General features: G+C 59.6%; 1 protein-coding gene and 1 non-coding gene across 2 annotated transcripts; both read right to left on the bottom strand.

Moving 5' to 3' along the window:
- Positions 1 to 6164: 6164 nt before the first annotated feature.
- On the bottom strand, positions 6165 to 6246 carry TRNAL-AAG (transfer RNA leucine (anticodon AAG)). The gene has a single exon. It is a non-coding gene; the product is annotated as a tRNA-Leu (tRNA).
- A 790-nt stretch (positions 6247 to 7036) lies between these two features.
- On the bottom strand, positions 7037 to 12766 carry LOC142421357 (E3 ubiquitin-protein ligase TRIM21-like). The gene is made up of 7 exons (XM_075526017.1): positions 12615 to 12766; positions 10257 to 10965; positions 9732 to 9827; positions 8740 to 8970; positions 8286 to 8308; positions 8100 to 8206; positions 7037 to 7581 (listed from the first exon to the last, which is right to left on the bottom strand). Exons 1-7 carry the CDS (start codon positions 12764 to 12766, stop codon positions 7037 to 7039), a joined length of 1863 nt encoding a protein of 620 aa, XP_075382132.1.
- Between the last annotated feature and the right edge of the window lie 290 nt (positions 12767 to 13056).

The raw sequence follows: 13056 nt of genomic DNA, 5'->3' as shown, positions 1-13056 counted from the left end.
GCGAGCAAGATGCATCCCTGCAAAAAAAGAAAAATAATAATTGGGGGGGGGGGGGGGGGGGGGAACACGGTAAAGGCTCTTCCGCTGCCTCGCCGCGGCACGGGTGTGCGTGCCGTGCCGTGGGGCGAAGAGAGGGGCCCGCAACAGGGCTTCGGGCTTCTGTTCACAAATAAACCCTACGGTTTTCTGGAGGCGATGAGGATCCCTGTCCCAAACGCCTTGAGGCTTGGACCGAGGTACGCCGGCAGCTCGCTCCGTTCCCAGCCTGCAGGACGGCCTTGCCTGCACCGGTCGGGCTGGAAATGAGGGGATTTCTTTAATTCCTCTCCTGGGAGCGTGCTGCCGAGCAGGGGCTGGACCAAAAGCATCGCTGGGCCCCTTTTGCTCGGGCTCCCGCGACTCGGCGATGCTCCAGGGGGGTCGGACGCCGGCCCTTCCCTCTGAGCGCTGCCCGGCTCCGTTGAACCCTTTGCTGCTTGCGCGCAGCTTTAATAACCGGCTTATTTCCCACCCCACAACCTTCCCGATGCCCCCATCCGACCCGGTGACTTGCACCCGCAGCCCGCGGGACCCGGAGCAGAGGTTTGCGGGGCGGCGGGGTGCTGGGAAGCGCGGGGCAATGCAGCGGGGTGCTGAGCAGGGCGATGCAGCGCGGTGGGGTGCCGGGCAGAGCACGCTGGGCAGCCTGAGGTGGTCCCTGTGCCGGCAACGGCCCTCAGAGCTTGCAGAATCGCAAGCTTGCCTCTCCGGGGTGGACCCAGAGCCCACCGCGGCGCTTCGAACCCCGTTCACAGCACCGGCCCCCTGCCCACAGCCCCGTCCCGACAGCGGGTGCCTGCAATGGGACGGATCAGACCCCCCCCCCCCCCCCCGGGCTGCACCGCTGGGGTTCACCTGCGTGGGACGCGTCCCCCTGCGCCGGGACCGGGGCTGCTGCGTGGCCGCAGGACGCAGCCGTCGCTCGCCGGCAGCGCGGGTCTGGCCGATGGAGGATGAGGATGGCTACGCCACGCTGGACTTCGGGTCAAAAGGCAGCGTCCCGGGAGCAGCCCCAGCCCGCCGGCAGGTGCCCGGCCGTGGTCCGGGGGCACGAAGGACCAGCCCAGAGCTTCGCTCGGCTGCTTTGCGGCGCGCTGGCTTCCCAGCCGGCATCAGATTTTGCCCAGCCCTTTTCAAAGGATCATAAAATCATTTAGGTTGGAAAAGACCTTTGAGAGCGTCGAGTCCAGCCGTAAACCTGACGCTGCCAAATCCACCGCTAAACCGTGGGGGGGCTTCATTCTGCTCCCCATCCCTGGCTTCCAGCTCGGGGGGCTGGGTACCCGGAGAACAACTATGAAAGACCGAGGCAAAGGCGTCATTAAATACCTCAGCCTTCTCCTCAGCCTCCATCGCTACGTTTCCCCCCACATCCAATAAAGGATGAAGATTCTCCTTAGCCCTCCTCTTGCTGTCGATGTATTTATAGAAACTTTTTTTAATTGTCTTTTACGGCAGTAGCCACGTTAAGTTCTAGCTGGGCTTTGGCCCTTCTAATTTTCTCCCTGCCCGACCTCACGACACCCTTGCAGTGCTCCTGAGCTGCCTGCCCCTTCTTCCAAAGGTGATAAACTCTTTTTTTTTTGGTTTTTTTTGGTTTTTTTTCCTGAGTTCCAGCCAAAGCTCTCTGTTCAGCCAAGCTGGTCGTCTTCCCCACTGGCTCGTCCGTCGAGGAGAGGAGAGCGGGGGGTGTCTGGGGAAGGGCAGGGGCTCTCCGGGGCTGTGGTGGGGAGGGAAGGGGGGCAGAGGGTCCAGGAGGTGCTGCCCCTGCGGCACGGCTGGGTTTCCTCTGTCCCCAGCAAAAACCAGGGGTGGATGGTCGCCCCGTTGGACAAGGCTGGTGGGGAAGTGAAGATCTCGACCCCGCTTGTCGGCGTTGACGAACGTCACCGGCCCCTGTGCGCAGTCCAGACAGACCCAGCTTCTCCTGGGGACCGAGAACGGGGGCAGGGAGATGGGAGAGACACAAAATGCCCTTTACAGCGCCCGGATCCCTCCCTTAGGGCTCATGTCCGTATACCCCTTCCTCGTCACAGGCTCCCTGGCCACCCCCACAGCCCACCATGAGCCATCTCCCACCTTCCCCTCCACCCCCCAGCACTGCCTCCCCTCCGTGAAACCCTCCCGGCCCAGCACACCAAGAATTAAAATTCCCCGGTGCCGGGGAGGCTGATGGAGCAGATCATCTTGAGTGCCATCACACGGCACGTAGAGGATAACCAAGGGATCAAGCCCAGCCAGCATGGGTTTAGGAAAGGCAGGTCCTGCTTGACCAACCTGATCTTCTACGACAAGGTGACCCACCTAATGGATGAGGGCAAGGCTGTGGATGTTGTCTACCTAGACTCCAGCAAAGCCTTTGACGCTGTTTCCCACAGCATTCTCCTGGAGAAACTGGCTGCTCATGGCTTGGACGGGTGTACTCTTCGCTGGGTAAAGAACTGGCTGGACGGCCAGGCCCAAAGAGTGGTGGTGAATGGAGTTTACTCCAGTTGGCGGCCGGTCACAAGTGGTGTCCCCCAGGGCTCTGTGCTGGGGCCAGTCCTGTTTAATATCTTTATCAATGATCTGGACGAGGGGATCGAGTGCACCCTCAGTCAGTTTGCAGATGACACCAAGTTGTGTGGGAGTGTTGATCTGCTTGAGGGGAGGAAGGCTCTACAGAGGGACCTGGACAGGCTGGAGCGATGGGCTGGGGCCAATTGTATGAGGTTCAACAAGGCTCAGTGCCAGGTCCTGCACTTGGGCCACAGCAACCCCATGGAACGCTACAGGCTTGGGGAAGAGTGGCTGGAAAGCTGCCTGGCAGAGAAGGACCTGGGCATGCTGGTTGACAGCCGCCTGAACATGAGCCAGCAGTGTGCCCAGGTGGCCAAGAAGGCCAATGGCATCCTGGCTTGTATCAGAAATAGTGTGGCCAGCAGGACTAGGGCAGTGATCATCCCCCTGTACTCGGCACTGGTGAGGCCGCACCTCGAATGCTGTGTTTGGTTTTGGGCCCCTCACTCCAAGAGAGACATTGAGGGGCTGGAGCGTGTCCAGAGAAGGGCAACGGAGCTGGTGAGGGGTCTGGAGCACAAGGCTGATGGGGAGCGGCTGAGGGACCTGGGGTTGTTCAGCCTGGAGAAAAGGAGGCTGAGGGGAGACCTCATGGCTCTCTACAACTGCCTGAAAGGAGGCTGTAGAGAGGTGGGGTCGGTCTCTTCTCCCAGGTAACAAGGGATAGGATGAGAGGAAATGGCCCCAAGCTGCGCCAGGGGAGGGTTAGACTGGATATTAGGAAAAATTTCTTCACCGAGAGGGTTCTCAAGCACTGGAACAGGCTGCCCAGGGAAGTGGTGGAGTCGCCATCCCTGGAGGTATTTAAAGGACGTTTGGATGAGGTGCTCAGGGACATGGTGTAGTGGTGGGCTTGGTAGGGTTAGGTTTACGGTTGGACCCAATGATCTTAAAGGTCTTTTCCCGTGTGACTCTTCCCAAATCCCTCGACAGGACAAGATCGGAACGAACCGTGTCCGGATCCAGGGTCACCACATCTGCAGGGGACAGGAGGAGCCGGACCATCAGCGGCAGAGCTCAGTCCTGGGCAGGTTTCACCACCCTGGGGCCAGGATCTGCCCTGTGGGGTAGGATCCTCCTAAACGTCCCCGTCACGGAGCCGGCCCCAGCACTGCCACGGCCGAGCTCGGTCCCGTGGGAACAGGCAACGGTGGGGCTGCAGCCCCAGCAGGGAGTAGCGGGATGGGGAGGCAGCGGCTGGGTCTGGGTAGTGCCTGGGGTGTCAAGGGAAGATGGCTCCTCTTGGCCCCACAACGATGTGACTCGGGGCTGGAAAAGCAAGAAAACAGGGCAAAAAACAGGGCAGTGCCATGGTCTGGGGGGTCTGAGTCACCAAACACCCCCAGGCACGGCCGGTCCCTTGCACTGGCCAGCCCAGATCCTCCTCGTACACAGGGACAGGGAGGAGAACCACCCAAAATGGCAATAAAATACCCGATTACCTGGATTCGGAGGAAGCAGAAACTTTCTGCGTGCTACAAGAGCTGGTCACGTCCCACGGCCGGTCCCCAGGAGCTCTGGGCAGGGGAGAGGGGCCAGCCCTGGGCTGGTCTCCCTGAGCTGCCCACCCTGCCAAGCACTTCGCCTCGGTGTTTCCGCAGACCCAGGCGATGCAGGGATGGAGAGGAAGGGCGAGGAGGGAAAGGGCCGAGCACAGAGCAGCCGGGCGAGGACCTCGTGCCGTGCCGGAGCTCACAGGGACTCACCCAAGCGCTGCATCTCGTTCTTCTGCGCAGCAAAACCAAAAGCTACGTTTGACCCGAAGGGACAGCTTCTCATCCCACAGCTCGGGAAGCAGCGGGCAGAGCTTGGGCAGACCCCAAACTCCTTCTGCGGAAAGAAACGTCACTCACCGGCCGGGTACGAGCTGCGGGAGGCACCCGGCTAAAGGCTTTGCCCAACGTCTCCAACTTACGCCCCGTTTCTGGGTGCAGCATTACTGGCTTTGGAGTGCAATGAGATGATGTTCCTCTTTTCGGAGAAAACCCCCTTAATCTCCTGCTCACAGCGCAGCTCCTGGAGTCCCTCCATGTCATTTGCATTCACCTCCTTGCACTGGCTCCCAGCAGCCAAAACCAGTTGCCCAACAAGCCTCCAGACTGGGCTCCTGCCCTGCAGCTCCATAGGGTCTTCCCAGGCAGAGCTGAGCAGGACCTGCCGGGCCCTAATGGGGAAATTAAGAGATGGGCTTAATTGCCAGCCCAGGAACAGCTTGCTTTGTGCCATGCCCGACGCACGCTCCGCTTTCTCACGCGTTGCTGGTGCCACACTCGCCCAACCGCTCCCGATCGCCGACAGAAAAGCCTCTCTGCGTGGATGATCCACGTCACGGAGTCCAAAATCAGCCGGGTGTCCCCACGAGGGTCCGTCTGTCCGGGAGACCTCATCCAGGGACGCTCTTGCAGAAAGAAGCTCTTGTTTTGCGTAGATAACGGGTTACTTCTTTGTTGTTAGTCTACATACATAAGTGGGTGCAGGACACAGCCGCTGTCGACTTCTGCTCTCTCAGGAGGTTTTTTATAGCAATTTCTTCGGTTTGCACTTATCGAGGATGCCCCAGGCTCCCACTCGTGCTTATCAACCTGCTCGGGGCTCCTGGGCTGGCAGACATCTCCTATCAGTATTTTCCCCCCTTATAATTTTTCCCCCTTATATTTCCCAGGTCGCCTTTATGGCTGCTCCCATCACGGGGACCCCCATGTTTCTTCCACCCCCCCATCTCCGGCTGGTCCTGGCACTGTCCTGAGCAGGTACGATGCCCTCAAGTGGCAAAAAGTCGGGCTGCGTTGGAGGGTGAGCGTGCACAAGGGGTACGTGCATGGGGAAATGGTCCTGGGGAACCACCTGCACCCCAAACAGAAGCTGGGGAACCTGGTGGGGCTGGGGAACCTGATGGTGGGGCTGGAGGGGGACGTGCCTGCAGCTGGCACCCAAGCTCCTGCACGTGGGGTGGCCTCGGGGTGCCCCTGTGCCTGGGCAGCTCTGCGACGGGTCCGAACCCCCGCGGGTCCCGGCATCAAGGGCCCGTTGGTGTTGTGGGATGGTGGGGACAGGCTCTGGGATGTGCCCCAGCCCCCGACGCGATGGGGCCGGCCCTGGCACCGCTGTGGGGTGGCTCTGCCCCACAGCGCTCCCCACGTGGAACCGGGCACCGAGTCTGCTGTGCTTCCCTTCTCCAGGAGGTCAGGAGCACCGTGAGCAGGTACGTCCCATCCTGGGCATCCTCACCGGCGGGTGGCACGGGTGGGCTCCCAGAGAGGTGCGAAAGGGACCCCAGGGTGGGGGGCGGCGGGGCGGTGGGCACCGCGGCCGCAGGGACGGGCAGGGGAGGTTTGGGGACGGCAGAAGCTGCTGCGTGGGGTGAAAATCGCCCACGGCGGTGCGGAGCCTTGCCGAGTCCAGCTTCTCCACGGGATCCAGCGTGCCCACGCTCAGCTGGTACTGGGGCAGGCCAAAAATGGGCGGAGCGCTCCTCCAGATGTGGCCTCGCCCCTCCCCCGCATGCTCCAGATGTGGTGCCACCGCCACAGCTCCAGCTGCGCTCCCCGCAGAGCCCAAAAGGGACCTGGCAGCGGTGGGATTCGAACCCACGCCCCCGAAGAGACTGGAGCCTTAATCCAGCGCCTTAGACCGCTCGGCCACGCTACCCTGCTGGGAAAACTTGGTCTTGTTATGTGAAACAATAAGAAAAAAATTGGGGAATTCCGTCAAACTCATGATGGGGTGTTTTAAAGGGGGGGGGGGGGGACAGGAAGGGGGGGTCTCGGCCCTGTCCTGCCACCCTGGGGGGCCACGCTATCCCGCTGGAAAAAAAATGGGTTCGTTAGGCAAAACAATAAGAAAAGAATTTGGGAATTCTGCAAAATTCATAATGGGGTGTTTTAAAGGGGGTGGGGGGACGGAAACGGGGTCTCAGCCCTGTCCTGCCTCCCCGGGGGTCACGCGCGGCTCCTCGTCCCTTTGGGAGCCAAAGGACAGAGCTTTGGGTAGGTGACACGAAGGAGGGAGCCTGGGGACAGTTCCCAGACGCCTCGAACCTCCTGGCTTCGGTCTCTTCCCCCAATTTTCTGCCCAGCTTCGCTCCCCCAACTGACGCAAAAACCCTGGCAGCCCTTTTTTTTTAAAGCAATAAAAAAAACCCTGGAATTTCCGAAGAAAGGAGGGTGGATGTTTATAGAGACTTATCCCAAACACCCAGGGTTTGGGGTTTTTTTTTTTTCCCCAAATACGGATGAATTAAAATTGCATTGACACCCCCAGGAAAAAAAACCAAAGAGTTTCATAAGGGGGAAAAAAAAAAATAATTATTTTCTGCTGTGGTCCAGCTGTCATCCTTTTTGGGGGACGTGCAACTGCTCTAACCCCCAGCCCCCCCAACGATGGGACCTGAGCCAAGCCCTCCCCGGATTTGGAGGTGGGAACGGGCAGGCGGTTGCCCTCATTCCTGCTCCGCGGCCGGGCAGACCACGAGGGGCTCGGCGTTGTTCCCTCCCTGGGACAAGCCGGGGCTGAAGAAGGGTCGCAGGACGCCGGCGAAGGCCCCGCTGTAGGTGTAGATGTGGGTCTGGTCGGTGGCGTTGTAGAAGGTCACTTCTCCACCTTTGTAATCCAGGTAGATCCCCACCCTCCTGAGCTTTGCTCGGATGGAAAGGGTGATGGGGTGGGAGAGCAGGACCTTGTACTGGTTGCCGTTCCTCAGCCACATCCTCCAGAAGCCCGCCGGTGGGGAGAGAGGACCTTTCCCCTTCCTCTTCACAGCCTCCCTGCACACCCCGATGTCCCATTCGGTCTTGTCTCCCACCTCCACCTCCCAGTAGCACCTTCCCGATGCGATTCTCAGAGATCCCAGCACAAAGACGTAAGGGTCAAATCTCTCGGGGTGGTCCGGCAGGTCCTGCCGCACGCCTCCGTGACTCACGCTCCTGCCGTCCTCGGACAGGAGGAGGCTGGGGTGAGCGGAGGCTGGGTCCAAGGTCACGTCCACTGGAGGGAAGAGCAGAAGAAGGTCACAACGAGGGTGGAATGATGCTGTCTAACGCCCACCGCCTACTTCCAGGACCATGAGGCGTAGAGACCCTGCCTGGACGATCACACGCAGCTCCACTTTGGGAGCTGCTGGCCCTTGCTACGCGCTGAGAAGGTGCCTCCACGCCTGGTTTTCTGATGTCTTGTGAGCTGAGATGTTTAATTGAGCACTAATTTCTTCATCAATCAGGGTGAGCAGGGTGCTGCACCCATGAGAGATGTCTCCTCCTGTGGACACTCTTGGGTGGTTGAGCTTTTCACCCAACCTTTCTATTGACAGAGATACAAACCAGGTCTCTCTCTCTCCTCTACTTGGGACACCTCCTCACGAAACCCACCTCTGAAACCTCCAGATGGGACAACAACCAGCCGAGGGACGGAGAAGGTGCTGTTGCACCTCCTTCCAAAAGCAATGGGTGCAGAACCCCATGGCGTTGCAGATGGGCAGGCTCCGTATCACGCCCGCGCTCGCTCACCTTTAAATCGGTTTAGAAACTCAAAAATGCCGCCGGTGGGAACGCCGTACGCGCCCTGCAGCTCAGCAGGAACGGCTGCCGGTTTCCACGCCTGGATATTTGTGCTCCTGGGAAGAGAAACGTGGAAGCGGTGCCTCACCTGCGGCTTCCAAACCCTTCTGCGGAGCCTCGGGGAAGAAACGGTACCTGCTCAGCAAGCTTTCCACCTCCTGGAAAAGAACAAAAATGAGACAAAAAGAGGGATTTGCACTCTGCGTTTTCCTCAAGAGAATATTCTGGCCATTTGTGGGCTATAACCTCGCCTTCAGCCTTCCCTTTCCCTACCCTGAATTACAAGCGTCACATTTTCCAACTGTTCCTCTGCAGGGAACCAGGAAAAAAGTGGTTACAGAAACCCAAAGAGCTTCAGCTTTGCTCTTTGAGGGTCCATCTTCTTCCTCCACCAGCCGCGCTGCCAGACAGTCATTGCATAAATCACTAAGGGTGTTTTGGGCTTGGGCCTTGTTAAAAACGAGAGGAATTAGGTGTTTCCAGTCCCTGCAAAAAGCAGGTCCTGGGAGCTTTAGGAGAGGCACGCGTGAAAGGTAACGGTAACCTCTCTCTCTGAAGCTGGTGTGGTGAATCTCAGGGGGGTTCTCACCTTCAGCAGCCCCAAAGCTGGCTGCTGGCACCTCTTGTTGATCTCATCGATGAGCTCACCCAGCGCCTGGCTCTGCTTGGTCATCTGAGTGATATTCCTGCGTAGCTTGGTGGCCGTGCCCTTATTCTCCTGCTTCAGCATCCTCTGGAGCTTCTCCTCCTCTTCATCCAAGAAGTTGTGGAGCTTCTCAAACTCCTTCTCGATCTTCTCGCTCTCTCTGGAGGTTTTATTCTTTGCAGGGGCGGGGGGGAAAAAGGGGGGAAAAAATGGGAAATGGTGGTGGAAACCCGTTGGGAGCTTGGGGAGATGGTTTGTCATGGCACGTTGCAAAGAGAGATGCTTAGAGACACAGCATGGACTGGGGACAACTGCTTCTGGGTTCTGTCCTCAGGTCTCTACAAAGCTTCTCTCCTGCTATGGACGGATCAGCGGCTACTATGCAGCAGTAACCCGGAGAAACATGGGTTGGAGAAGGAGAGATGGGTCGGAGCGGTGGGATGAGCTTTTGGGATCACGGTTGGGGATGGTGGCAGAGCCACAGCGGTCCCCATCACCGGTCAGGGTCATCACAGCCACGGTGGGTGCCCGGATGGCAGCACCACGGCTGCTCCCGCTGGTGTTCCTCTGACCCGTAATCAAGTCCGTTCAAGGACCAAATTATGCCTCGTTTGCCCTTGGACTGGGGTTCAAGTTCCCATGATCACGGCGAGCAACCTCACGCTGGGTGTTATAGCAGGGGGGAGGAAGGGCACCTTCCCACCACGCCTAGCGAGGTGTCACCATGTCGTTAACGGTGAACGGAGGAGCTGCAGAGGCCGGAGGCTTTGCAAGGACTCAGCCCTTGGTGCTTCTGCTCAGCATGGGAGCACGTGAGCATCCCTCCCGGCACAGCCGACCCACGCCCAAGCAAGCACCCGAAACCACGGCACGTGCCGGACCCCTCCGAAGTCCTGCGGGCTACCATGAAACTGCTCGCAAAGGGCGATACTTGCCTTCCACTCATCCAGCTTCTCCTCCTCCCGGGATTTCACGCTCTGCACTTCCACCTTCTGCTGCTGCAGGAGTTTTGCAGCTGCCTTCAGCTTCGTCTGGTGGGGGGGAAGCAAACGCGGTGAGGGAAGGACGCGACCGCATCCGCAAGGAGGCGGCGAGAGGTGCAGATGGAAGAAAAACCTCGCGCGTGTCCGCGGCTGGGCACATCCCCAGCTTTGCAGGTGCCGAAGGGAGCTTTGCCTGGAGAAACCAGCAGCTGAAAGTGTTGATGGACCATCCTACATCATCCACCGCGTCATTACCTGGCTATAATGCCATCACCTGGCCGTTTGGGCACGCAAACCCCTCTCGATCGAAGCGGTGGTGGTGAATTTCCTGAGCCCAACCACCACCGCAGCCTCCCCCTTCCCCGCAAGCATCCACAGCTACAGGAGCTTGGCAGGGTCTGGTCCTCCTGGGCACGGGTGCAGGCAGCCCCTTGCCCTCCACCTTCCAGGCACGGAGGTCGGCAGCACCCCCCGTACCTTGTACTCGTCGGCAGCCTCCTCGAGGGGAACGGCGGCGTGGGCGCGGTGAGCCTGCGACTCGGCGCAGCGCCGGCAGACGGGGCTTCGGTCCTCCGTGCAGAACATCTCCAGGGCTTCCTGGTGCTCTTGGCACTTCTCCGGGGGCTCTGCCGGCCGGCTTCCAACGCCCTCTCCATCCACCCGTCCCTTGTCCTTGCCGTCCTTCCCTGCCGGAGGGAGCAGGAAGCACCAAGGGCATTGTCCGGCTGCGTCCGCACGGAGCCAGCTGGTGCAAGACCTGCAGATGCGATGCTTGCACCCCGTGAAGGTCAGCAGAGTCTTGAAGGGCTCCCGGCAAAAGGAGCACAAAGTCATCTCCCGGCGTTGCTGAGCCGCCATCGCTCCTCCCGGCAGCTCCCTTTTATTTTCCGGGTCGAAGTCCGGGGATGCCAAAGGCCGGCAGGGAGGTTTCCTGCTCGAGAAACGAAGCTCTGCTGCTATTGGAGCTCTGGAGGCTTTTCCTGCCCTTGGCTCGACGGGGACATCCCCGCTAGCAGCGCAGCTGCAACCCTGCCTGGTCCAGGTGGGTGGAAGCACATCTGGAGCAGCCCGAGGGCGAGAGAACATCTGGCGCAGCGCAGGACACCACATCGAGAGCGCGGTGTCGCGGCACATCTGGAGCAGCCTGGGGTTGAGGTGACATCTGGAGCGTGGCGTGGTGCCACATCTGGAGCACACGGAGGGGTGAGACCACATCTGGAGAGCTCTGCTCATTGCTGGGGTCCCCGGTACCGGACGAGCACGGGCACGCTGGATCCAGGGGAGAAGCTGGATCCAGGGGAGAAGCTGGATCCAAAGGAGAAGCTGGATCCAGGGGAGAAGCTGGATCCAGGGGAGAAGCCGGATCCAGGGGAGAAGCTGGATCCAAAGGAGAAGCTGGATCCAAAGGAGAAGCCGGATCCAGGCAAGAAGCTGGATCCAAAGGAGAAGCTGGATCCAGGGGAGAAGCTGGATCCAAAGGAGAAGCTGGATCCAGGGGAGAAGCTGGATCCAAAGGAGAACCTGGATCCAGGGGAGAAGCCGGATCCAAAGGAGAAGCTGGATCCAGGGGAGAAGCTGGATCCAAAGGAGAAGCTGGATCCAGGGGAGAAGCTGGATCCAAAGGAGAAGCTGGATCCAGGGGAGAAGCTGGATCCAGAGGAGAAGCTGGATCCAGGGGAGAAGCCGGATCCAAAGGAGAAGCTGGATCCAGGGGAGAAGCTGGATCCAAAGGAGAAGCTGGATCCAGGGGAGAAGCTGGATCCAGGGGAGAAGCTGGATCCAAAGGAGAAGCTGGATCCAGAGGAGAAGCTGGATCCAGGGGAGAAGCTGGATCCAAAGGAGAAGCTGGATCCAGAGGAGAAGCTGGATCCAAAGGAGAAGCTGGATCCAGGGGAGAAGCTGGATCCAGGGGAGAAGCCGGATCCAAAGGAGAAGCTGAATCCAGAGGAGAAGCTGGATCCAGGGGAGAACCTGGATCCAAAGGAGAAGCTGGATCCAGGGGAGAAGCTGGATCCAAAGGAGAACCTGGATCCAGGGGAGAAGCCGGATCCAAAGGAGAAGCTGGATCCAGAGGAGAAGCTGGATCCAGGGGAGAAGCTGGATCCAGAGGAGAAGCTGGATCCAGGGGAGAAGCCGGATCCAAAGGAGAAGCTGGATCCAGGGGAGAAGCTGGATCCAAAGGAGAAGCTGGATCCAGGGGAGAAGCCGGATCCAAAGGAGAAGCTGGATCCAGGGGAGAAGCTGGATCCAGGGGAGAAGCCGGATCCAAAGGAGAAGCCGGATCCAGGGGAGAAGCTGGATCCAAAGGAGAACCTGGATCCAGGGGAGAAGCCGGATCCAAAGGAGAAGCTGGATCCAGAGGAGAAGCTGGATCCAGGGGAGAAGCTGGATCCAGAGGAGAAGCTGGATCCAGGGGAGAAGCTGGATCCAGGGGAGAAGCTGGATCCAAAGGAGAAGCTGGATCCAGAGGAGAAGCTGGATCCAGAGGAGAAGCTGGATCCAAAGGAGAAGCTGGATCCAGGGGAGAAGCTGGATCCAAAGGAGAAGCTGGATCCAGAGGAGAAGCTGGATCCAAAGGAGAAGCTGGATCCAGGGGAGAAGCTGGATCCAGGGGAGAAGCCGGATCCAAAGGAGAAGCTGAATCCAGAGGAGAAGCTGGATCCAGGGGAGAACCTGGATCCAAAGGAGAAGCTGGATCCAGAGGAGAAGCTGAATCCAGAGGAGAAGCTGGATCCAAAGGAGAAGCTGGATCCAGGGGAGAAGCCGGATCCAAAGGAGAAGCTGGATCCAGGGGAGAAGCTGGATCCAGGGGAGAAGCTGGATCCACAGGAGAACCTGGATCCAAAGGAGAAGCTGGACCCAGCCAGACTCTTCCCAGCAACACCCATGGGAAGGATCCAGCCCAGGTCCATCTCTTGCCGCTGCCCCACGGTCCTCCCCGCTCCCTCCGCATTCTTCTGGCTCCAGAGGATTTTGTGGGAACCCATTTTGAGCTCTGCCAACGGTGGGGTGAAGCACCCCAGGGCATCACGATGGGTGATTTTCACCCCACGCAGCAGCTCCCGCCTTCCCCCAACACCCCTCGCCCGTCCCCGCAGCCGCAGTCCCCCCCGCCCTGCCTCTGCCCACCCTGGGATCCCTTCTGAACCTCTCCAGAAGCCTACTCGTGCCACCCCACAGCCCCCCCGGTGAGGATGCCCGGGATGGGACGTACCTGCTGACGGTGCTCTTGATGTCCTGCAGAAGGGAAGCACAGCAGTGCCTGGTCCCACATGGG

Source organism: Mycteria americana, chromosome 29 (assembly GCF_035582795.1).
Source record: "Mycteria americana isolate JAX WOST 10 ecotype Jacksonville Zoo and Gardens chromosome 29, USCA_MyAme_1.0, whole genome shotgun sequence".
Lineage (NCBI taxonomy): Eukaryota > Metazoa > Chordata > Aves > Ciconiiformes > Ciconiidae > Mycteria > Mycteria americana.
Note: the sequence above shows the minus strand (reverse complement) of the source record. Positions and strands in the feature narration are given on the sequence as shown.

Excerpts from the sequence above, each read along its gene's own strand:
- LOC142421357 (XM_075526017.1), bottom strand. The coding sequence starts at position 12,766 with ATGGGTTCCCACAAAATCCTCTGGAGCCAGAAGAATGCGGAGGGAGCG. Across the intron at positions 10,966-12,614 it reads AGCTTCTCCTTTGGATCCAG|ATGTGGCACCACGCCACGCT; the intron begins GTTCTCCTGTGG and ends CGTGTGCTCCAG. Across the intron at positions 9,828-10,256 it reads AGGCTGCCGACGAGTACAAG|ACGAAGCTGAAGGCAGCTGC; the intron begins GTACGGGGGGTG and ends CCCCCCCACCAG.